A 25,983-nucleotide genomic window follows, 5' to 3' on the forward strand; every position below is an offset into this window, starting at 1 on the left:
ATCCGACTACAATTCACGGAATCCTTCAGGGATGTGAAGAAGGCAGCAGCTAAACGGGCAGGCAGGAGTCCAGGTCAGGTAGGCAAACCTAATGACTCTAAACAAGGACAGGCAATTAAGCATAAGGGCCTGCACCAGAACCTGATCAGCCCACCTGAGGAGCAGTAGAAAGAAGCTGGGGCCAGAGCTGGAAGGCCAGAAGTCATAGAAGCAGAGGAAGCAGAATACTAAACCATTAGAACACAAGGTAGTGTGACCACAACAGGGACGCCAGAGTAGAGGGGCAAATTCCAATTGCAAACTCTGAGTTGGTCCTTTGCTCACAAACCCTGAATAGCTGTGGCAGCACTGGAGAGAAAATAAAGCAGCAAGCAGTCTTTCCAGGTGCCCCTCATTGCTGTGTGTGCAGAGCTGAAGTTGCAGTTGTTACTAAGGTCCGTGTGTAGAGTCAAGCTGAGGGAAACTGGACTGAAGAGTGGGAAGCGCTCCTATAATGAGGCCGGATCATAGACAACCCTGCAGCAGAGAGGTGTGGATCCCAGGAATGCCTGTAGTAGTAGCAGGAGAAGCAGCAAAGTCGGTAAGCCGCCGCAGCCTACAATCTTTAGACTTGGTAGTCGGAAAAGGAAGCTCCTTACCCCTAAGAAGCAGAAGTTCCTTGCCGGTAACTGCATCCAGCTTTGAATTGTACGTGTGTTGAGTTATAAGCCAGTGAGAATCAACAATAGAAGTGGGAAGTCTTTCGATAATGTGGAAGTAACACGCGCTTACCTGAAATGCTTGTGTGTGATGAAAAGCCTTTCTTTCCCAAAGAGCAGTAATACTTTGTTGCCGAGCGGTCGCATGTCTCTGTTTAACATGGAGAATGCTGACAGTAGCCTATGCGAAGCGAAACAGACTTCCCAGAAGAGTTGCAACAATATATATATTTTTTTGCCTGTTTTTTTTTTATTGAGATACCAGTGAAAATGCCAACTATGAGGCCAACAAGAAATCAACCATAGGTTGTCAGAATCTCATTTTACATTTCATGAATCTTAAACCCACCCCAACAAACCTAACAACATCGACTAAATAAAGGTCTTACACAATACAAAATTAAGTCGGTTCGGTTCCATCAGTTCGCTTGAGCAAGTTTTCATAATTCCCCACACAACCTCGCCCCCAGCCACCACCGCCTCGGTGGCCCTCCCCTAAGGTGATCATCACTGTATCAAGTGTCTCATAATTTGTGGGCGGAAGAACCTCTGTTCTCTGTCCTACACAAAGTCAAAGAATGGGGCCCAGGTGCGAGAAAACGGTGTCCTTTTTCCTGTTACCTGTGCTGTTAGTTTTTGCATTGCAATGATGTCCCAGACTTTGACCCACCAGTACGATGCGATTAGCCCCTCCTGAGTTTTCCAAATTCATGCCTGATTAAGTTTTGCTGCCAATAAAAGTTGGGTTATTAGGTCAGCCGTAGCGCCATCTTCTGGTACCTCCCCCAGGAGCATGACTCTGGGGCACAGCTGGAGAGCCACTCCATTAATGTCCTTAATGCTCAACTTCATTTCTTGCTAGTACGTGTGCATTGCCACCACATGTGAAAAAAGCTCCCCAGTTGACAGCATCCGTGCCAACAGCGGTCCGAGTAGTCTGATATTGCATGTAGGCGCTGAGGTGTCATGGACCACCTAAAACAGATTTTAACTGCACATTCTTTGTCCCGTGCACCTGGAACTCTTGTTTTGGGCCCATATGCGCTGCCAGGAGTCCAACGGGATCTCCGCTCCCAGATCGTCCCATTGTTTCATGTATGAGAGCTTGTCCTCCACCTGGGCATTGTTGAGTAGATGATAGCACCGGGAGATTCTATGAGCAGTTTGCCCTTCCATCAGTTGGGTTTCTATACCCCATGGAGGCCGTGTACCCACCTGTTTACCTTCTGATTAGAGAGCCAATGCCTGATCTGACAGTATCTGAAACGGTCTGATTCCGGGAGAGTGAATTTTGTCTTACATTATAGAAGGGCCCATCGTTCTAGAAGTCTGAGTCTTAAGAGCCCCAGGGATTCCCAGCATTTGAACGGTTCCCTTATCAGGTATGGTGAGAACTCTGGATTTTGCAATACCGGTGTTAGTGGACCTGCATTAGCTTTGATTCCCAACCATGCATGGCCCATTGTCCAGATATCAAGTGATAAATGTGTGGCTTCAAGTAACCCCATCCTGACCCATCTAGGTAGGAAGGGCAACTTGGCTAGAGGAGTGTCAGTCGTTCGCTGCTCTATCCCCTTCCATTTCGACTCATATTCCTATGATCCCCAGGCGAACATAGGCGCCATCTGGGCTGCTTAGTAGTACTTGTGCAGGGAAGGGACTCCCAGTCCCCCTAGCTCCTTTTCTCTGATAAGAGATTGCCACAGGATTCTCGGTCGTTTCCCCTTCCAGATATACTGCCCTAGATGTTAATTGGTAATGCAGGAATCGTATACAGGAGTCTGGGCAAGATTGTCATTTTGACTGCAGTGACGGGACCAAACCACAACACTTCTTGGATTCCCCAGCCTTTCAGAGAGGCTTTTGTTTGTTTCGATAGCTGTGGGATATTGGCCCCTTGGAGGGTTCTGTATGTGTTAGTGATGTTTACCCCCTGATATCTAAACTCCTTCTCTACCCACTGGAAGGGGAAGGCTGACTGGAACTGAAACACTAGTGTATGAGCGCGATATAAATAAAATATCCTATCATAAAGGACACTCTGCAGAATTCCGATGGTCATGCCCACAGATTTTTTGTGATTGTTTTGTAACACAGAGACCTTGTGGAACTCAGCTAGCAGGTCCATCAGGGAGGGCAATGATTGTTTGGGGTCCCCTAGAAAGCAGATAACATTGTCCGCGTAAAGCGCTACTTTGTGTGTACCCTGGCCACTCCAGGCCCTGTATTTGGGGACTAGCTTGGATTCTCTGTGCCAGCGGTTCCATGGCCATTTCAAGGACCAGAGATAACAACGGACACCTCTGTCTGCGTAGAGGAATTGAAGAAGTTATTCCCATTAACCCTGACCACAGTGGAGGGGATTTGAAAATTCCCTAGGATTAGCCTACTGATATTTGGCCCAAAACCATATAACGGTAAGAGAGCTTCCAGGAAATCCCAGGCCATGCTGTCAAATGCTCAGTGTGCAGGGAAATCGGTGAAATACCTCCTGAAAATTTCAGGGTCAAGGATATTAAATGAATCACCCTCCTAATATCATCATGAGCGCCTCTGTTCTTAATGAACCCTGTTTGATCTGTGTCTATAATGTATGGGAGGACTTCCTTCAGTCTCATCGCTATGATTTTGCTATACAGCTTTGCGTCCGTGTTTAACAGGGCTATTGGCCGATTGGAGGTGCCCTCCTCCGGATCCTTTCCTGGTTTCAAAAGCAAAGTGGTTGTAGATTCAGCCATAGAATCGGTCACCTTACCTGAGGTGGAGAATGAGTTAAATAATGTTGTGAGGTGTGGGGCCAACTATCCTGCGAATGTTTTGTAAAATGAGTTGGTGAACCCATCTGACCCTGGGTCTTTTCCCCCCAAGGAGATAACGAATGGCCTGAATAACTTCTTGAGCTGTGATGGGGTGTTCCAATACCTCTTTCATCTCTTCTGAGATCTTTTCATCTCTTCTGAGATCTTAGGGAGCTGGATCTGTCTTATGAAATCACTAATGTGCTGGGTTCTCCCTTATGTGGAGCAGAGACGTTCTTGAAGTCAGCCATGACCTGCAGCTTCCCGGTTTCTATTATAGCCCTCTGCCCGTCCTCGGCTTTCAGGGCAGTGATATGGTTACAAGTAGACTTAAGCTAAGCCGCCAGTTGCTTATTCGCCTTATTACCCCTAGAGTAATAAAATGGATTCGTCATTAGTGTTGAGTATGCTGTTTTCCTAATCGGGTGAGTTTCTAGTGCCTGCCTGGCTATTCTGAGGTCCCTCAGTGCCCGCCTGTTGTCTTTGTTCAAATGTGCTTTTCCGTTTCACGTACTAGTTTTTAAAATTCCTCGCAAATTAGCCACTGGGCCCTATTCCAGGCTATTGTCTAACCTATTATGAACCCTTGAGGACCGCCTTCCCTGCATCCCATAAACGCAATTGAAAACTCCACCCAGTATTACCTCACTCTCCATGAAGCGCCCCACAATCCCATTAAGCTCCCCCTGTTTCTCGTTCGGACCATAGATCAACACAAGCGTGACTTTCCGATTTCCCAGGTCCCCTTTGGCCAACAGGTACACCCTATATACGTAATGGTAACCTCTTACAGACCATGATAGCGACCCCACACTTCTGTCCACTCATTGCGAAGTATGCCTGTGTATACCCCTCCCAATCAGGCGTTTCATCTTCCTCCAGTAAGTGAGGCTCTTGAATGAATGCAATGTCTTTCTCCAGGCAGATGACCCTCTGAATGATGGCTTTTCGCTTTAACGGTGCGTTTAGGCCCTTTACATTCAGGGTCAGGCATTTAATGCTGGGATTAGCCATTGTGTATTTATCCTTTGTGTTAGCCATGCCCCCGTGCAGTGAGGTGGCAGTGCACCGGCCGAGGCGGCAAGTAGGGAATCTCTTGCTCTGTGTTCAAGCATTATGAGAAGGGCTGTGAACCGTGACCAAAAACAATAACCAATAAACCAGAAGTTGTTTCCCACAAGCTCCCAACCATACTTTGCACAGGTCCTTACACCTGTACACTAACAGAAGCGTCATCCGTCCGTTAAGGTGACCGTGAAATTGGACACCTGACTCATGTCATGGCCCCCCCATACCCAATATTGTGCATCAGTTCTCCATCCGTTCTCTTCTCTCCCACTCCACTACGAGCTGCAGCCCTTCCCTCTGCCCTCCAGCACCCTCCCTCTGCGCTGGGCTGGATATCGCACCGCGCTTTGCTGGGGGTAAGGTTCTGGAAAGTTTAAAATTGACTTTGCGGCGATGCAAATGACTTGCAATCTTGTCGGAATTTGCACTAATCGATCTTGCTTTTGACCATATGGCTGATTTGTGGAGCATGGCTCACTGCCACCGTGTCAAGGCCCTCCAAGATGCCGTTCGTTTGTTACTCATGCCTAAATCATATGTGAAGTTTTTCCTGCTTTGTGGGCTAGGCCCCGCCCCCTCTCCCATTGGTTGCAATTAGCCCCTTAAGCCAATGGCTGCAACCAGGAGGCGGGAGCCGGCCGCACCACCTAAGTCCCACAACGAAGGCCCTGTCTACCCCTGTCCACCGCGGTACGAGATCGCCTGTCCCCGTGAGTGTCTGTGTGCCTCCTTTGCCCCCCGTGAGTGTCTGTGTGCCCCTGATGCCCCTCGTGAACTGCCTCTGCCCCCTCCCTCCTCCAGGAATCCCCCTTTTGCCTCCTTCCTACTCTTCACCCCACTCTATTCTCCCTCCTCTCCTACTCTTTCCCTCCTCCTTGCCTCCTCCTTGTTAACTTCCGGCACTACCTCAACTGCCGTAAGGTATAGTAAATTGCTTCAAAATAGGTATAGTAAATCAATAGCTGCCTGTCTTTTGCAGCCATCTTGCCTCCCCACCTCTATCACCCCTGTTTTCCCTGTTAAGCCTGGCACTATCCCAATTGCCATAGGGCATAGTAATCATAGCTGCCTGGCTTTGCAACCTCCTTGCCCTCCACTCCTCCTCCACTCCTATCTTTCACACAGCTTGTCTGTCTTCCCAGCTTCCCTCCTTGTCTTCTCCATCCGCCCCCTGCTCTATAAAATTTGTCTCTGACCCATTTTGACAGTAGCTTGTTTTGTTCCTCTCCTTCTCCCTCACTCCATCACCCCTTGCCCCCCTTCCTCTTCCCCTTGTATACTTCATGCACTACATCAATTGTTGTCTGGAATAGTAATGTTACTGCTTGTTTTGTTCTCCTTCTTTTTCCTTCCCTCTTTGCCTTATCTGTTCCATGCACTTGCACTATCTGAAATGTTGTAAGGCCTATTACGATAGTTATTTTCACATTCTGTATTGCTTCAAAAACTTTAAGAATGTAACTGTATTTTCCTATGTTCCCTCCCTCCTTGAAGCGCTTTGAAACACATTGTGTATAGACGCTATATAAATATTCAATCAATCAATCAATTGGAGTATGTGCTTGCCCTTTTGCCATGAGCAGGGGGTGGCCTTATCTTTCGGAAGGTCTGGGATCGAGCCCCTGGATAATGCCCCCCCCGCCCCACCACAAGGATAAATGAGCTACAGTATTTTTTGAGTTCCCTCAGTCTTTCCCCTGTTGAGTGCCGCCTCTGAGAACTTCCTCCGTCTCAGCCTCCTCGTCTTGTCTCTGTTAGTCCCATCCTGGCTTTGGGGCACTTCTCCCGAGACTGGATCCTCTTGCAGCCCATTCATCACTAGTATTCCTGCCTCCCCTTCAGATGCGATTTGTGTATTTTTGGTTCTTATTCTCAAATAACTTGCAGGGGAACCCCCATTGATATTTAATCAGTTGTGCCTGCAGCGAGGCTGTCACGACGTGCAGTTTCCGCCTATTTGCCCGGGTCTGAGGTTCCAAGTCCTGGAACAGCGCTACATGCTTTCCACAAAACTGAACCGGCTCTCTTTCTCGCTGCTGCCATGATCTGTTCTTTTTGCTGAAAGAAATGGACATGTGCACATCCAGTGAAAGGTTGCAACGATGTTGCTGCGCAGAATAAATCCTGTGTATTCTGTCTATTTCTACTACTGCGGTTTCTGGGAGGTCTAACAGTGTTTGGAACAGTTCCTTCGCTCTCCAGATCCTGTTTTGCGACCTTGCTCGGTATTCCACAAATCCTGATGTTTCGTCGAGAGCGGTTCTCCAGGTCCTCCTGCTTGGCCCACATCATTGCGATTTGTTCCTCTAAGCCGATGATTCTGTTTGTAAGTTCCGCTTGATCGTAGGCCTGCTTGCACAGTCCTCAACTTCATTTACCCTCGTTTCTAGCCCCACCATGTGGGAGTTCAGGTCTGCCACTGTCCTCAGGATTGTTTCTTTAGTGTCCTTGATCTCTTTCGTGAGGTCTTGCTTCAACTGGGGGAGAGCATCTCCACCAGGTCTTCTTTCGTGAAGGATGTTGGCGTCGCCTTTCCTGTTATGTGTGGGTGGACCTCGGCCAATATTTCTTTGGGGTTGGCATCCTTCTCCCTTTCCTGAATCCCCAGTAGCATCTTGATGTCGCCTGACCCATGTTTTTTGGCTTTGCCCTTCCCTTTGACATCCTACTTGCTGCTGAGGTGCTTGGCCAAGTCAAGTGGTAAATCCCCCACAGATCAGGACTACTGCGCGGGCTGGGCTGATAGGACCGGGCACAACCTGCAGAGGACTCTGTGGAGCTGGCTGTGCGACTCTGCCTGAGGAAGACTACTGGATGCCAAGAGGACACTGACCAGGGGGTTCCAGGGCCGCTCCACCTCACCGGATCATTCGGACCCCTGCTCCGCACTTCTTGAGCTGTTGTAGTGGGTACCCACAACGCTAATTATCCTGGGCTCCCAGCCTCTGGGGGTGTCCAGGCATCTCTGCTCAGTTGTGCGACCCACACGCTGACTGCTCATTTAATAAGGGGGACCCCTGCGCCTGTCGTTCACCCAGGTGGCCTGCTTCATCTGGTTTATGGGGCCACTCCTTCATGTGCAACATGGGTCTTATGCCCAGGCAGCCACTTTCATAGGAAAATGTTGTCACCTCCACGCATTTCACCCAGGCACCCAACCTCATGGTTGAGAGGATATCCTACATGGGCATCCAAGCTCTTCATCCAGGCTGCACATTACCTTGATGAGGCTATCCCCTCTGCGTGCCTTTGTTCATTTTCACCCAGGCAGCGGCTTCGTTTGTTATTTGCTCTGCCATGTATGCCTTGCGTGAATGTCTCCCTTCTTTCACCCAGGCTGCCCGCTTTTGTTCAAGCCAGTTGCCACCGTGGCCAGGCGGTGTCCTCCTCCTCCTCCTCTGCAGCGCCAGACCTCGGCCAGCGGTTAAGCCAGTAGAAAGCCTTCCCGCACTGCGAGTGCAGCCTCAGCCCCACACCGCACAAGTCCGCCGCGGGCTTCATAGCTCTGTGCCTTCCCTCTCTCCTTACTTGGGGAGATCCTCCACTTCAGGCACTTTGGAGGCTCCTCTAGATTTAATGGAGGCCCTGCCCTGGGGTCTGTCCAGGCAACCTCTGCCAAACTTCCCACGCCTGCAGCTCTCCGACTCGGCAGCATCGGGCTACCAGCCCCTCCAATCTGCACCCGGTCAGCCTCCGGCACTCCTACATCTTCAGATTAGACTTGTTTCCCTCGAAACGCCGGCATACTCTGCCTTTGTCTCATGGGGGACGACAGAGCTGAGCGCTTAAGGAGCCATGTCTCTGCACCCATTAGCAGTCATTTGAGTTGCAGGTATTGTTAAAAGGACTGCATGCATGAGACAATGTTTCCCTGTGCCGTAGAGTCTGAGTGCTGACCGAAAGGTGGGAATATGTCATTATTTGAAGTGGCAGTTCAATACTAAGACGCCATCGTGTGTGCCTAATTTTGGGTTCCATTGAAGACGCATATCTTGTAACACATCAAAGTCTGAAGCTCCAGAATAATGAAGTAATAGAAGTCAAAGATAAAGCAAGTGTGCCCCAAGCCCATAGAGGGATCTCTATGAACGCCAAATCCTATGCATTTAAGAACTGTACACTGGTGTTTTGAAGCTGATGAATGTGTTACCCAAGAGTATTCCTCCAAAGTTGGGAGGTTGGCACAACCACTTTGGGGTAACTACTGAAGACCAGGTGTACATAAAGCTGGGTACTTGTTCCCAAAGTTTTTCTCTGCATTGCCAAAATGTTTGGAAATTGAGAAAAAGTCCAGTAGCCAAAAGCAAAGTCTATGGTAGCCGCAACACCGGCAAAGTGGCTGCCCTTTAAGGGATGTAGAAGGAAGAGTACTTTTCCAACCTGTGAAGGTAGATGTCTTGTAGCAGTGCCTAATTTTGAAGTAGCCATTATAGCGGCACATTTCGAAGCAGTAGAAGTTGTAGTAGCAGTAGCAAGACTGTGGCTGTTCGTACGGTTGAAGTTAACTGTGTGGCCAAGGGAGCTGTTCTCACAGTTACATTGCTGAAGGAAGTTGGTTGAGATAGGAGTACATCTCAAGAACATCCTGACAATTGTACATAAGACCCCACAGCATCTAGAAGCAAAGAAGTTGTTGTCAAAGTATAAGAAGATACTTTTGTCAATCTCATCTATTCTTTCTTGGAAGGATGTTGTCCAAGAAACTCAATTGGCGCTCTTAATTCTTTGTGGCCTTTCATCAAACCAAGAAGAGATTTTGATCATTGGATTTTATTTGTGTGAATGTTTTGTTTCTTTGGAGCTTTTCAAGACTTTGGTTGAGAATTTTTGTTACTTGGAGAAAATTGACTTTTGGACACTCTTGGGGAAGCAAGATCTGCCCAGGAACACAAAGTCACCCGAAACACTGGGTGTTTGGTAACCTTTTATTTATGTTGTATTTATGTTTCAATGTTGATATTGTTTATGGCGAGGGTTAGTTTTATGTATGCTAGAAGGTTTTCCCATAGATCTTAGGGATAGGTAGGGAATCCCCTTGTAGAGTAGGTTTAGTTAGGATTTTTGTTATTTGTTGTATAATGAAAGGGTAAATCCTGATCAAACGCCTTACAATCATGAGTCTCAAATTACTGACCCCTCACAGCCCCCTTGCTCATACGGTTCTATGAGCTTCTCCCAACTCATCCTAGCTGTACCAGACCCCCATAGGAACCCCACCATCATGGAGGGTATGGAAGAGAAGAAGACCCAGCCTGCCAGAAGAGGTTGTTGCAAGAAAAATATAAAAGCGTTGGGAGCACTATCATTTTCAACAAGGACAACCTACCATATAGGGAGGTTGGCTTTAGCCCAGATCTTCAGTTTAGCCTCTAAATGTTGCATATACGGGTGTGGAGCAAAGACTGCACTGTATTCTCTATACAATTCAACCCCCAGACCATCTGACCCAGGGGCCTTACCCGAGGCCAGAGTGGCAATGGTAGTAGATATTTCCTGTGCAGTGATGAGGGCGTCCAGTGCTAGGTTTGCTTCTTTTGGCAGCACTGGAAGATCCATGTCCTCCAAATAATGTGCAAGCGCCTCATCTGAGCTAACGTCCCTGCAGGAGTATAGGGATGGATAATATGCCTGAGCCTCCGCATTGATGTCGTCTTTTTCTAGTCAAGGTAACTCCTTGGGCCGCAGTGATGCCAGTAACAACACAGTGGGTGTAGTCTATTTTGACTGCCCTAGCAAGAGCCCATCCTGGTCTATCAGACTCACCATATTTACGAGCGAGCACTGGTTTAGTAATATATATCACTTTCTGCTCTGCCAGGTCCTGGAATTTTAATATGTTGCCCGTAATCAACCATAGGAGAGCTTTGTCCTTCGTCCTACCATATTAGTTCTCAAAAAGTCTAATCTGCACTTCGAGCTTGCGCCGTTCCTGTCTGTGACTTAAGGGTCCCAACAGTTGGCAACAACAGCTTCACCTGCATGAACACTTTAAACGTTTCCCAAACGGTAGAGTAGAGTGACACTGATCCCACATTAGTAATAAAGAACTCTTTGATTATAAAGTGTTTCTGTGAGATTGGGATCCTGTAGCATTGTAGGTGACATATGCCAAAGGAGTCAGGGTCTGCGTGAGTGAGTAAAGACCAGGGACAGCACAATGGGAGAGTTATAGGAGAATGTACGCAGAAGGAAGGAGCGCCACCGTACCCTCCCCATCAGCTCTGTGGTTAGAAGCCAATAATTGATCCATGTCAAGGAATCATGGACCATAGAATAATATGTATACTCTCACTGTAGGGTGTAACCTCTGCTAGACATCTGACAGGTGCAGCTGCAACATAATCTGTGATTGGGTCTGTGCCGCTAGAGTGAGAGGCTGGGGGCATCAGAGGAGTGATCCATGGTAGAATCAATGATTGTATTCATATTCCCTCCTACCACCAAGACCGCAGTCAATATGCCCAGTAAGCATATCTGCAAGGGCCCAGTAGAAGTCGGGGTCATCCACATTGGGGCCATAGGTGTTGATCAGAGATGTCGTCTTCGTCTAATATTCTCTTTACCGCAACATACCTTCCCTGAGGATCTATATCTTCTATTCACAGTGAATGAGACTGTGAGGTAATACTTCACTGTTGGGGTTGCTACTGAACCACATTCACAGTCCTCTTGAGTTTGGTCTTCCCTTGGCCCATGTTACTACAAAAGGCAAAGGAGGTATAGCTCTTGAATGTGCCTGCTTTACCTTTGCTTATGCTGGCTCGTGGTTTGTGGTTTGGAGTGTGAGGGATGAGAGGGCGTTTTAGCCTCTAATCATCCTTGTACACTTGCAGGGCAAAAGCAGGGCAGAAGTGTACTTAAATCCAACTTAAACTTAAATCCAAATTGATTGCTCGTATGGATAACAAGGAGGTTTTTCTGCTTATGCTGCTAGATCTTTCCGCAGCCTTCGACCTGGTGGACCATGATATCATGGCCACCAGGTTGTCTGAAGTGGCTAATTTCTCCCCACTAGCATGCAAATGGGTTTTGTCATTTCTCAGCAACCGAGTTAGCAGAGTCTTCCAAGGCAACGCCGAATCTGAGCCCATTCTTACTACCTGTGGTGTTCCTCAGGGTGCCTGCACTTCTCCCTGCTTTTACAATATATTTACGGCTCCCCTGTTTGCAATGTTAGACCATGAGAATATCATATCTACCAACTATGCGGATGACGCTCAATGTGTCATCCCGCTTCTCGGGTCTCACAGACTGGATGAAATTGCCATTAATAAAGTCTTCACTATAATTGAAACCTGGATGGTTCATAACAAGCTGGCACTAAACAAATCCAAAACCGGACTATTGGTAGTTGGCTCACCGCATACCATTATTAAACTTGGCTCACAGTATGACAATTTCCAGCTGGGTGAAGAATCCATCAAACCTTTGAAAAAAGTAAAAACTCTAGGAGTAACCTTTGATCAACACCTGTCTATGAAACAGCATTTAGTAGTATTGTTTCTTCTTGTGCATACTACATTAAACTTTTAACACATCCAAGGCCTCTTATTTCTCAGGATAATGCAGAAACTATTGCGAGAGCAATAGTAGACTCTAAAATAGACTACTGCTCGAGCCTTCTTATGGGAATTAACAAATATGAAAGTAACAGGCTACAAATCTGTCAAAATGGGGCTATTAGAGCCGTTATGAAACTCAAACACAGAGATCATGTCACACTAGCGAGACGTGAGCTGCACTGGCTGCCTGTGGCCGCTAGAGTTCTATTTCACACCCTGACTATTTTCCATAAGTGCAGATCTGGGAAAATGCCTGGTTACTTACAACAGCTATTACCCATAAGAATCAACACAAGAGCACTTAGGTCTAATGATTTGTTCTTCTTATCTGAACCTAAGTGCAACACTGTCAGAGCAACTGACTCAGCCTTCCTCTCTGTTGGTCCTAGAGCTTGGAATGCTCTGCCGCTGGAGCTAAGATCTATCGAATCTTTAGAATTCTTTAAAAAAAGACTAAAGACATATCTGTTCCATTAAACGACCTTCTTGCCTGTGATATTCTCGCTCATGCCCTGCTTCATGACATTGTCTCTGGTTTTCTGTTTTATGTGTTTTGTAGTGCCCTTACGCCTTTGGGTTCATGGCCGCGCTATACAAATATATTAAAGTAAAGTAAAGAAGTCAATGTGTCAAACACGCTACTTGCTCTGACCAACTCATCTAAGTCTTTATCCTTCTTATCGCTACTTATTGCCCCTTTATGATGCTCACCAGCCGCCATGTAACATCTACCATCTCTTCCTTATCCTCTCTCACCAGCTCTCCATGGTATTCAACACCCTTTCCAATTTCTACGTTTTTCTTCTTCTGTTGGTGGAACTCCACTTCCTTAATCCCTCCTTCCATCTACTAATTTCTATATAAAATACATTTTTAGGGTTCACCCTTTATCTGATGCTCAGCTTTACATGCTTGATGGTGGCAATGCCCTGTCTACAGTATGTTGTTTCTTATTATACCCTTTCCCATTTATAGCTCTCCTTCACCCTTCAGCTTGGTACATTTCTCAGTCTCTTCATTGTCTTTCTTTCATTTCAGGATTCTTGCCTTTTTTTTTTACTCTTTATTTAAGTTATTCAAAAAATAAGTACAATTCAGAACAGGCAATAAAAATGGAACGAATAGAGCATAACAAAATATAAATGTGATAACTAAATCAAGGCAAATACAGTGAGGGAAAAAAAAAACTCTACAAACCTTAATTGCCACTTCACCACTAACCAATTATCCTAACAGCACTTTTACACTTAACTAACAAAAATACAACATCAAAGACACCACAAACATCAACCCTCCCCTCCTCCCACCACCCACTGCCCAAAAAAAATAAATAAATAACACATTCTGACAAAGCATCAGTCATAAAACTCATTGAATTTACTCCATTGTTCATTGTAAATTCCCTTTTTGTGTAATCTACCCAATTTCAATTTCTCAAAACGAGAAAGAATTTGCAACTGAACCAACCAATCATCTACACATGGCTTTTTCCTAGTCTTCCAGACTTGTAATATCAGTCTGACAGCAACTAGAAAGACTTTATTAATCGAACACAACATCAGATATTCAAGATCTCTCTCAACTCCAAGATTTCAATATCACCGCTAATGGGTTTCTAGGAAAAGCAATCTCACACACCAAATCAACCCTATCCAAAACTTCTTTCTAAAACCCCACTACCTTTTCACAATCCCATAACATGTGAGGCATAGTACCCTTCTCTCTCAAACAACCCTAGCACCTATCAGTATCACCAAGTCCCAATTTAAACATCCTATCAGGAGTCCAAAAAAGACGTCCTGAAGTCTTCTGGTGAATAAAGCGCAAATTCAAATCAGCCTTTGCCTTAATAGGAACCTTACACATACTTTCCCAATCATTCAAAGGTATAACCTCTCCAAGTTCCTCAGACCATGTACATCTCAATTTATCCCAGAATACTAGGGAACGATTTTCAGTCGGAAACAGTTTTAAAAAACTAGACACCCCATGAGGAACAATAGAGAGAAAATCACACCTCTCAGGTCTCTGCAATAGAGGCAAATCAATCATCTGACTCCTCCATCATTAAAGCAGCCAACAAATTATATCTCTGTAGTTCCTTTTGATGCAAATCAAACATAACCTTCAAATCTTCAAAAGACCTCATACCCCCATCATACCAGATATCTCGTAACAGTAAAATGCCCTTATTAATCCAGCTTCTCCAACACAACATCCGATTTATTAATCTGCAAACCCGGATTCTGCCAGGTGGAAGCTTCCTCATATAAATATAATCCTTGTCCACCACCGGTAATCAGAGAGATAATAGCATCTTTAGTGACCATCACAGATTGCAATTTAGCCACTTGCCTAGGCACCCTACCAAAAGAGTTTAAACTTCCAATATGGAAAGGACTCAATATATTTTCTTCAATTCGAGCCCAAAGCGGAACCACAGGACTATTCATAGAGAAATACACAGACAATTTTTTTAAAAGAAAGCCATTGAAGTAATTCTCAAGGATGGGATATCCAAAACCACCATCGGAAGTCCCCCGAATCATTAGATATCTCGGTATCTTGGCCCTTTACTTAGCACCCCATAAAAATTCCTGAAATACTTTATCCATCCAACCAAGAGTTTTTTTTAGAAAATCTTAATGGAAGAGACTGAATAATGTATAAAACCTTAGGTAAGAGTACCATCTTGATGGCATTAACTTTATCCCAAACCGTCAATGGTAGCCTTTCCCATTTACGAATGTCCTTCCAAAGGGTTTCAATGACTTTATCAACATTGAATTCAACCATCCTCTTCATATCTCTAGCGAGATATACCCCCAGATATTTCACAGAACTATTTTCCCATTTACAATTCCAATTTAACAATTGATCACGTACAGGAGTGTCATAGACCGGGAAAACTATAGTTTTTTCCCAATTAATCCTATACCCTGAGAGTTTACCCACCTCCTCAACCATATCTTGAAGTATATTACCACCCGTTTTAGAATTACCAAGGATGATCGTAACATCATCAGCGTAAGCCAACACCTTAATCTCAATTTCTCCCATCCTAAATCCTGAAAGGTTCTGAGATTGTCGAATATAAAGCAAAAACGGTTCCAAAGCCAAGTTAAAAAGGTAGGGCGATAAAGGACATCCTTGACGAGTACCTTTGAATAGTTTGAAGGAAGTTGACAATAACCCATTCTCCCAAACCCTAGCACTAATATCTAATTGTAATGCCCCAACAGCGTTAATGAGCAATGGACCAAAACCCATCTTCATCAGTGTAAAATTCAAGAAGGTCCAGTTTACACTGTCAAAAGCCTTCTCGGCATCAAAAAAAATAAAGTTAATTTTCAGCTTCTGCACCAGAAAGATTCAAAACATCTAATAGTGTTCTAATGTTATCGTACCCAAAGCGCTGTTTCATAAAACCAATCTGGGTACTATCTATCAGAGCACCTACATGTTTATCAAGTCTATAAGTCAGGATCTTAGTGAAGATCTTCATATCCACATTCAGAAGGGAGATGGGACGATAATTACCATACTTTGATGCATCTTTCCCTACTTTTGGAACTACAGTAACAATGGCTTCCCTCATTGAAGGACATAGTGTACCTTCCATCAAAAATCTATTATAAAGGTCACATAGTTCTGGAGCAAGCAGCTCACTAAAAGATTGATAAAATTCAGTCGACAGGCCATCCGGTCCCGGAGATTTTCAAATGTTTAAATTATGGATAGCTCGTAGGACCTCCTCAACCATTACCGGAGAATCAGTAAAGTCCCTAGCATCACTAGACAGACCGGGAACTTCAATTTTATCAAAAAACTCTTCAAGTTCATCCACTGATGGACTACAGCCCTCCGCATATAGAGTAGAGTAAAAGGAACAAAAACACTCACCAATATCTTCCCTCTTAAACACCATATCACCTGAACCAATATCTAGCTTGCGGATGAAAGTGCGTTCAGTAAAACCTTTTAATCTTCTCGCCAGCAACCTACCACTACAATCTCCACTCTCCCAGAAACACTGCTTCGAATAGAAGATACCACGATCAGCCTGAGCCTCCACTTCACATTTCAACAATTCTCTTACCTTATCCATATTAATACGGTCTTCCCTAGTCCTATTGCGGGCAAACGTAGATTGAAGGATACCGAATTCCAATTCCAGATCTTTCAACTTATTTTCCCCTTTCCGCCTAATCCTAGCAGTCCAGTTCATCGGCTCCCCTCTTATCAAGGCCTCAAAAGAGTCCCATACTATTAGGCTATCAGCGGAACCAGTATTTTCATTAAAGAAATTCACTATAGATCTATTCAGCGAGAGTAAAGCATCATCCTGTTTCAAAATGAAAGGTTTTAATCTCCATCTACCAGACTCTCGTCTCAAAATCCCAAAATGCAGTTTGACTTTAACTAATGAATGATCAGAGAGGAACCGTGCACAAATTTTTGCTTCCACCATAGTTTCAACTAAAGTGTCAGAGATGAACACATAATCAATCCTGGAAAACGAGTCATGAGCAGGAGAATAAAAAGAAAAACCCCTTTCCCCTTGATGTAAAGTCCTCCAAGAATCAATCAGGTCAAACTTTTCAATAAATTCTTGAAATTCCTTACTAGACCTCTGGCCAGTAAAATGACATTTTGAAGACCTATCCAATTTATAATCTAGAACACAATTAAAATCCCCTCCTAAGACAATATGTTCCCCTTTCATACCACTCAACAGCTTAGTCAGAGAATCAAAAAAATCACCACGGACACATGGGCCATAAATGGAACCAATAGTAATAACTCTCTTCATATTTCAAATCGACCAGAATCACACGACCCACGTCATCCATTGCCACCCCTTCCACACTTGCGCCCAATCCCCTCCGAATCAAAAGCCCAACATCCCTCGACTTAGAAGAGAAGCAGTTCAGCCACACTTTCGTGTATCTTGAATTAGTAAGACGTTTCTCCGCACCCTCCATAAGATGAGTTTCCTGAAGAAAAATCACATCAATCCTCTCCCTCCAAAGTCTAGACAACACTTTTTTCCTCTTAATTGGGCAATTCAACCCTTTCACATTCCATGTTCCTACCGTAATCAATCCCATGGCAAAGAAATTATTCGAGTATCGGAAACCTCCAAAAAGGACCACACAACCCTAAAAAGTATAGGATGAACAATTAGAGAACACAGACATTTAGAGCCAGAATAAACAATGTAATAGTATCCCCAACCCAGATAAACAAAACAGGACATCACATGAAAACAATTCAATATACCAATTCAACTGGGTCTGACTAAAGCCAAACCCCTTAAAAGAAATAGTATTTACATAAGTAGGCCAAATCCTAACTATACCACCCAGAAACCCGCATCCACATTGTAGTAGTATTATTGAAACTCTCCCCATATTTCCAAATTGAATCAGCAAAAGTGAAGCAAATTCCAAAGCATTCTGAAGAACAGAACAATGTTTCCACTAAGTATAAATCATAAAAATAAAAATCAGAGAGAAGAAAATAAATAAATAAATCAATAAAAATTAAAATAAAAAAGGATCACAAACAACTGCATCTTAAAACATAATAGAGAAGAGGAAAATAAAGCTAGGATCCAAACAGTAAAGAAAGAAAAGATGAGCAAAGCAGAAGCAGAACAGGACACATGTAATGAAAGCATTTCAGGATTCTGTTCGCAATTATGCAGCAGTAGTGCAAAGGATCATTCCCTGAGAGAGCCAATTCACTTACCTTATGAACTCAATCTTTTTATGATTGTTCCGTCACTGTAAGCCACACCATTTTGAGACTCGCAATTCCTGATTTTTTTTTTTCATGCATAATTAAACTGCAGATTTTCATTTGTACACAATTGCTGCTTTATGCACTCTTTCATTGAACATTGATTTGATTTCCAAAACATTCTTTTGACAAGGCTCATTTGTTTAGATTACCATTCCTAAACCTGCTTAACCTAGCCCTTTTGATCTTTTATTTTTTTTTATTTCAATTGTTATTCTTGCTATTCTTTGTAAATCTATTCTTGTTTTAACTTTTTTTTAAACATCTGTAAGGGTTTTTTTGCAAACAAAACAACAAGAGTTAACCATGAATATTCCCTCCCTCGCCCCCCATTCCACCCTCATACCCTCCTGTTAGGGAGAATTCTCTCTTTAGGCTGAATTTCCTAACCTAGTGAGTCCCCCAGCAGCTTTGCTGGATTTCTGGAGTTTGTTTTTTCCTCCTGCCAACAGTGAGACTCTTTTTCTCCCACTCTTGGACATGATTTATGGTATTCCTTTGACTGGTAATGTGTTTTATGGGCTATGGGGTCCTTTACTGCATAGGGTCTCATGTGTTTTTCCTGTGTGTTACACAGCACCCTCTGTGCAGTAACACAGGGGTGTCATAGTGACACCCCACCATAGACTCCATACCCTGGGACTGACTACTGTCTCCCAGGGCATGTAAAGTCACCATTGGCTTTACTAGTCCCAAATTATTAACAGAAACCAGTACAAACCATCATATTGTGGACGTACTGGTCGGGGCAGTTCGATTGCCCCGGGGTCTGTTAGTCGAGGGGGCACGTCTCCGTCCCCCCTGATCGAGTTTTGGCTGGTGGCAGTGGAAACTACTTTTTATATTCAACCGCAAATATTTTCCTATGGGATTTACCCATTGTTCGAGGCTACCAACTTTAATTATTTAATTCTCATAGCCTCGAACATACCGCCGGTTTATTTAATTCATATTAATTCTCCGGTTGGTATTTTTTGCCAAGACTCGATTCTAAAATGGCGTTTGTGTTCTCTTCTGTGACTCCAACCCAAGTCGAGCCCTTTGTTCCACTTTTTGGCGGGCTTCTCCACAGAAGCCTCCAAAAGTGGTGCCACTCTGTCTGGGTACCAAAGGGGGTGTGGTAGGGGGTTTAGGCACCCTGGACTGAGTTACCTTGGTAACTCAGGTCGCACTCTTGTGTGATTGGCCACTTAACATGTTTGGACAGCTAGGCTGAGTGAATGGGGGTGTGCTGCATAAAAGCAGGGCTTTGGGGGACTGGAACGTCAGAAGTCGCCACAGGACCTGCGAATCCGACGAGGGAGAAGCTGAGCTGACCTACCACGACGACACCACCGGTGGAGCCCTGCAGAACCGACTCACCACTTCCCGACGACAGAGAAGATCTCCTGGCTGGAGAGGCTTCTTCCCCTGACTGGTGAGCACAACCAGTTTACCTTTCTTTCTTCGCACCCCAGCCCGGTTTGTAGTCGAACTGCCCGTGCCAAGCACCCCGGCAGCCGGATAGCCACTCACCACTGAACCGCGAATCACCGGACCGCTCCTTGTACCTGAGAAACTCCGCGGCTGGTTTCTTCCCTGGCAGTGCAACGGACTCCTGTCTTCCTCCACGACGAGATCCTCTCTTCCCCCGGACGAAGCACCAACTTGCACCCGCTGCCAGGAACAACTGCCCCCGCTGGAGCGTTCTCACCACTTTAAGGTACCGTGTCCGCCAGGCCTCCCTTTCTAAAGATTGCTACAAGGTAACAATAACCCCTTAACCTTCTGGACTGGGCTGGCCGCCTTGACCCTCTAACTGGTCCCTTTCTTTGGTCCAACTCCTTTTTGAACCTTTACAAAACTTTTGTGCACTGCAACCGTGTGACCCTGGACACATTTCGTTTGGATCCTCTGAAAGGGATCCGGCCTCTTGAACTCTAACTTCACGGTTTTACTTTGCCTTCTTGTTATGTTCTGATAAAAGTGTTGGGATCTGTTTCAACTTGTTCTCTGCTCTTCTCTCCCTTTTTAAAACGAACTATTAGAGTGCCATCTACATTAAGCGCTCACCGCTGTCTGAAAATAAGTGGGGCTTTACTTAAGACTTGTCTAATTATTCTTTTAAGGGAGTGTCTATCTTTTAGCGACCGTGTTTTTGAATTGCTTACTATTAGTGCCTGTGTGTTTTTCTAGATGTGGTTTTAAAATAAATAATTATATCTCTTTTACACCAAGCCCTGGTCGGTGTTTACTTGTTCTACTGTGTTCTCTTGACCTATTGTGAATACTCTGTATACTGCCTAACTCTTCTTGAGGGAAGTCTGACTGCTCAGCCACAGCTACCAAGTGAATCTGTGTGGTACAGACTGCTACCAAGTGGGTTTACTGCCAAACACCTGTAGTCCTAAATGTTGTGCAGTGGTCCCAGAGGGAATTGCACAGGTTTCTGCCTAACACAACAAGAGTTAACCATGAATATTCGCTCCCTCGCCCCCCATTCCACCCTCATACCCTCCCCCGCCCGATCCAACTCCAGAAAGCACTTGACGTCCTACATCTGTTGTCCTTTGGGAGGGGGTTTCCCTGTTTCTTCGCTTCCTCAGTTAGTGAGTACCTCTGTGCCCTCTAGCTTGTCACAATTTCGAATTCACCCACCCTATCGTTCAATGGAGAAAGTTATCCGGTGAGGTTTGAATGTCATTGAGTAGGGTGGACCTTTGCAGATCCAAGGCATCTGAAGCCATCCTCCCCTGTCCTTTGCCCTCTTACTATTGCTTTTTCCGGAGTAGCCCATTTTAAAGCGGCCCGGGACCATTGTTGTAGTAGGGGGCTTTTAGTGTTCTTTCACGAGATGGCTAAACTGTGCTTTGCCAGCACCAACAAGAAAGCCGCAATCTTATTAGAATGTTTGCTTTCTTTCCTTTTCCCTCTGGGAAGCATCCCCAACAGACACACCCCGGGTGTGCACTCCAAGTGTCTCTCCAAGGTGTCCAGTTAAAGGATCGACTGTCAAAGGATCGAAAGACAAAGGATAGACTAAATTTGCTCGAAATACAATAGGGTTGAATGGTCAAAGGGTCGAAATGTATTAGAAACTGTTCGAAATGTAATAATTGCACAAACACTTTTATGTTTCTTTTAAATGTTTTTTATTTGACATAGTTATTATTGTTCAACATATTCAACATTTTTTATTTATTTTGAAACGTTTTTTATGTATATGTAGTCATATAACATTTTAAATAGGTATGCATGCAGTTAACATTCTTAAATATATAAATGTGCTTTGTTTTACTAAATAATTAAATATATGTAATGTATTGCAACAAGGAAAGAAACGTATTATGAACGTATTACATTTTGACCACTAGGTTGTGCTGTTGTATTACTTTTGAAATTTAAAGTCATGTATATTTGTTGTTATCAGCTTGTAATGTATGACTTATTACGTCGCGAAGGCCAACGTAGACGCCATTTTTGGAGTCTTTCGATCGCGGTTCGGATAACTGTTGCTCCCGCTCCCAGTTTTATTGGATTTCTATTTTTTTTTTTTTCCATTGGATGGATTTTTTTTTTGGTGGATTTTTTTCTGCATGGATGCCTTTTTTATTGGATCAAAGTTTCTTTTCATGGATTCTATGGCTTGGAGTACGCGTTCATGGATTTGGGTTTTTGTTTCCAACGGATGGATTTAGCTCGGATTAAAGCTTTTTTTTTTTTTTTTTTTTTCTTTTTCTTTCATGGATGTTTTTCTTTTTGTCACTTGGAGTCATCCTTTTTTATACTATGGAGTTAATATTTGGATATGGTTTCCAGCATTTGGTGTGTTTTCGGTGTCCAGAAGTGGCGTTTCTTGGTGAGTTTGTTTTTTATTTTTTATTAGCATTTTAAGTTGTATGCTATTGCTTCCAGGAATTGCATAGGTTCTGTAGTTTCAAAACATCTTACAATGCTTGTGATTCGTTCCTCGTAGTCTGTATTTTTTTTTACTTGTTGGTTGGTTTTCCATGGATATTGTTTGTGACAGTTTTATTTCTTGAGTATTTTGTTCAGATTTCAGGTTGTTTATAAAGTGCCATAAATTCGGATTGTTGGTGTTGAATTCCTTATTTATTTTGCTGTGCCATCCCTCCTGTACGTTGTTGGTTCTAGGCCAGTTTTCTTTTGCGGATTTATAGCAATTCCATACGTTTATTTCATATTTTCCTTTTCTTCTGGTACCATGTCTTGTTAGTTGACCAATCCATGTGCACTCCATATAGTCCATTAAATTGCTTAATTGTTCTTTGATTTGTATAGTATTCTGATGAAATCAAAGTGTCATAATATTTTACAACCATGTCCTCTCTTACAAAAGCTAACGCATATAATTTCTTGATTTGGTGTTGGAATTCTGTGTCCTCAATGTACATTGTCCGTAATCCTAATTTCTGAATTTTTTTCCACAATGATTGTCCGAAATGAAAAAAACAGCCCTGAATACGAGTGTCCGGATATATTTTAGAAAATGCTTTTATTTGTCTTTGCTCAAAATCCATGATTATTGTTTTTGGTGTTTTTTCTGGCAATGGTTCTCTAATTAATTTATAAATACATCTGTACAGTTCCTCTGATTTTCCAGGCATTAAAACAGAAATTAAAGGTATAACTGTCCCATTGATTGTCCCATGAATGCTGTAAAACTGAAGAAATGGTGCTGGACATGATTTAAAAGTAGCGTCGTCATGCCATGTAGTTGAATCCCCCAAGTGTGTCATATTAGTTAAAGTTGTAACATTTATTTTCTCACTGTTCACATCTAACGTTTTCCACAAAAATTGCTCACCTTTTTCTGTTTCTTGTAAAATGTCCGGTACAATCGTATTTACATAAGTTTGAGGTGCCATTGGTAAGTTTTCCTTGCATTGTTTCTGCCTGTTCACATTTTGTTTCATTAATTTTGTATTTGGCATCTGTGCGGTTACATGTAGTGGTCATTTCGTGTAAGCTCTGTTTATTAGTGAGCTTGTCGCCTCATTTTTATTCATTTCCACATTTTATTTTAGCTCATTTATCGTTTTCTTTATTAAGACTGTGGCATTGTCTGGCATATGGTTATGCTCACCAGTTACCCGTATATTCTCCCTTTCGGTTATAGCTCTGCCGGTCCAGTTTAATTTTCTGTAATCCTTGGATTTCCAATAACTTTTTTCATTTCTTGTACATTCCCTGTTGTACACATATCCCTCATATGCCAATTGTGAAGCTCCCATCTGCGACTTTATGAATTCCATATCTGTATGAAATTGTATCTGAAACAGTAAATTTTATAAATTAATTTAACTATTCTGCTATAATGTGCAAACGACTTTCTTAATTTGCATGTTTCATGTGTTTTACTTACCGCTACGTATACGTTATTCACTTGGTTGTATTTGTCAGCTGCTCTCTGTCACCTTCCCTCACGCACTGACAGTTTGTTTTCAACCGTCAGCTGTGCTTATTGTTTCAAAACAAGGTGCTTTACTCTTTATTTCGATGTTGTCCTTTAACCCTTTCTTTAGCTTCATTACCTATTTCAATGGTTGAGCCATTTGTTTCAATCAAATGACCCGTTTACATTATGTGTATGGGTTGTCGATCCTTTGACTTTCGATCCTTTTGTTTCGATCCTTTTGTGTTTCTATCCTTTGTTTTCGGTACTTTGACCTATAACCTCTCCCCAATAGGTTGTTGAATCTGTCGATTATTTCTTGCCAATACTTTTCTATGCTTGGTCATACCCATACAATATGCCAGAAGTCGGCAGACTCTCCCCTACCTCTCGGGCAGGTGTGTGTGACCTGTGCGTTCATCATGTGCTGTTTTTGTGGTGTTCTATGCACTTGGTGTATGATATTAAATTGTATCAGTTTAAAGCGCACATTGCGGCAAACTTTTGCGATGTTGGCGCAGATTTTAGCCCACCTTTTCTCCTCCAGTGGTTTCTCCAGATCTTGTTCCCATTTTCCTCCACCTTTAGTGGGGGCAATGACCTACTGTCTTGCAGTGCCGGATAGTCTTTTGATTGTGTGTCTTTCTACTCCCATAGTTAGGATGGTGTGAAGAACTGGGGTTATCGGGGGCTCTTCGGGTGTAGAGTCCCACTTTTTAGCTATTGTCTTTGTCAGTCGGGCGAAGTTTAAGAATTGCCTTTCTGCCATCCAGAATTTCTGCACATAGTCTAAAAGGCATACCTATCCCCTACCATATTGAGGTTGCCGCTTGCGCATCTACGCGAGCCGATGTCACTCATTTTTGTGATTTTAGGGTCTGCTCTTAGTGGTATATCGGGGTGGGTGTTTTAACATTTTGTATCACTTTTTGAATTTTGTGAGAGTTGCCTTTCGTTAGTTTCTTATGTGCTTGTCAAACTGTACCTTTTAATTTAAAAATGCGATCTTAATTAGGGAAGAGCCCAGCAATTGAAAATATGTGCTTACCCTCCCCTCAGTAGATGCCCAAGCAGTTCTGCTCTAAGGGAACAGTTTTGTTTGCCCAGCATAATTGGATGTTGTGTGTCAACTCTGTACTATGGGAAACCCCAAACAAACCAATTCACAAAAGTAAGTTTAGGCTGGAAAATAGATTTTACAGTAGGTCATGTAAAACTTTCAATCAAATGAACTCCGATTAGCACCCTGGTGGGGGGAGCTAGCCATTCAGATGACTAGGAACATGGGCTTGAACCACTGGTGAAAGCCCACGTTCCATGCCACCTGACAGCCGGGTCCGTGGGCCGGCATCTTCCCCCACCCTCTTTACCTTTCTTTTGTTTTCTTTTTTTTCACCCCCCCCCCTCCACACTGACCTTATTTCTGCGGCAGTGAGTGCCGCCGCCACACCCGCTTCTTCTCCCTGGCTTGCGCTGTCCTCCATAGAAAGGAAAGAGGGGCTCCGTACCAAACTATGTACCACTTTTGATAACAGCCCCATTGACATATTAAATCAAATGCAATTATAGTGGCATTTTAAATATGTCCATCAGGCCTTTTTCCCCCTCTATTCAAGATTGCAGCACAGTGATGAGATATGTACTTTTAAAAAAAGTATTTAGCTCGTCATTATACATTTCACCTCTTGTTTGTGGTGCAGGTTTAGACGTATGAGGAACTGTCATTAAACCAAAACCAGGGATACTGGATGCAGTAGCACCAGGTAGGGATCGGAGGTGAACTAAAAAATAAATGTACAGAGTTGGGCACATCTTGAGGGTTTGCATCTTCACCTACCCATCTTCCCATTCTCTTTTAAACGGAGTAAAAAAATGGATCTCCGTCAGTGGGGTTGTCAAATGAACAGTTTGCCTAAAAAAGTGTCCTTTGATTTCTTGTACACCAACGGAAACCCTTAAACCTTTCTGAATTAAATCCTATCTATATTTTTGCAAGCTATCTTGAGGGAAAGAAAATATTCAGTCTCCATAGAATGCTCATAAAACTACTTAATTTGACTTTAAATGGTTACGTTACAGTGGTTTTAAATATAAAACGTGCTTCTTCAGATAGCTATGCAAAAATGCTCTATAAATGTGTGTTAAAATAAAAACCCCACACACAATACATGTGTATATTTCTCTAATTGTTTTTGACATATACTTGTTATACCCAAAGTTGTTGTGAATAAAGAATATATTTTGTATTTCTTTTGCAGCTACATGCTAATCTTACAGCTTGCCAGGCTCTTGGCAACATGTGTGTGATGAACATGCATTCAGTAGGTTCTCCCAACAATGATGCATGTGGGCTGTTTATGGATATTGTCAGAAAAACTGCAGGGCTCGGATCTGTTCATTCCATATCATTTTGGTAAGTCCTAGTCTTTTGTCATGTCTCCCAGTGTGCCCAAATATCTGTATTTGGCCATTAAAAAACTATTTGTAACCATTTAGTTTGTCTCCATTGACATATTTTTCGCTTGCAGGCGAACAAATCTTCCTTGGTTATTTTACGGAGAACAGCCGGGATTAGCGGCCCGTACACTTACAACATCTCAGTTTCCTCTGAGCTTTAGCTTTAAAGGATCAGATCAGGTAAGCCCATTCATTGGGTC

General features: G+C 43.5%; 1 protein-coding gene across 1 annotated transcript in view; it reads left to right on the forward strand.

Moving 5' to 3' along the window:
* Positions 1-25,983, forward strand: part of TMEM67 (transmembrane protein 67) — a 2,125,990-nt gene that overhangs the window by 440,865 nt on the left and 1,659,142 nt on the right. Inside the window, exons 8-9 of the mRNA XM_069621352.1 lie at positions 25,585-25,739; positions 25,855-25,963. Coding sequence (XP_069477453.1) covers positions 25,585-25,739; positions 25,855-25,963 — 264 coding nt within the window. The remainder of the gene's footprint in view (positions 1-25,584; positions 25,740-25,854; positions 25,964-25,983) is intronic.

The sequence above is a fragment of the Ambystoma mexicanum genome, chromosome 5q (genome assembly GCF_040938575.1).
Source record: "Ambystoma mexicanum isolate Mex_15411 chromosome 5q, UKY_AmexF1_1, whole genome shotgun sequence".
NCBI lineage: Eukaryota > Metazoa > Chordata > Amphibia > Caudata > Ambystomatidae > Ambystoma > Ambystoma mexicanum.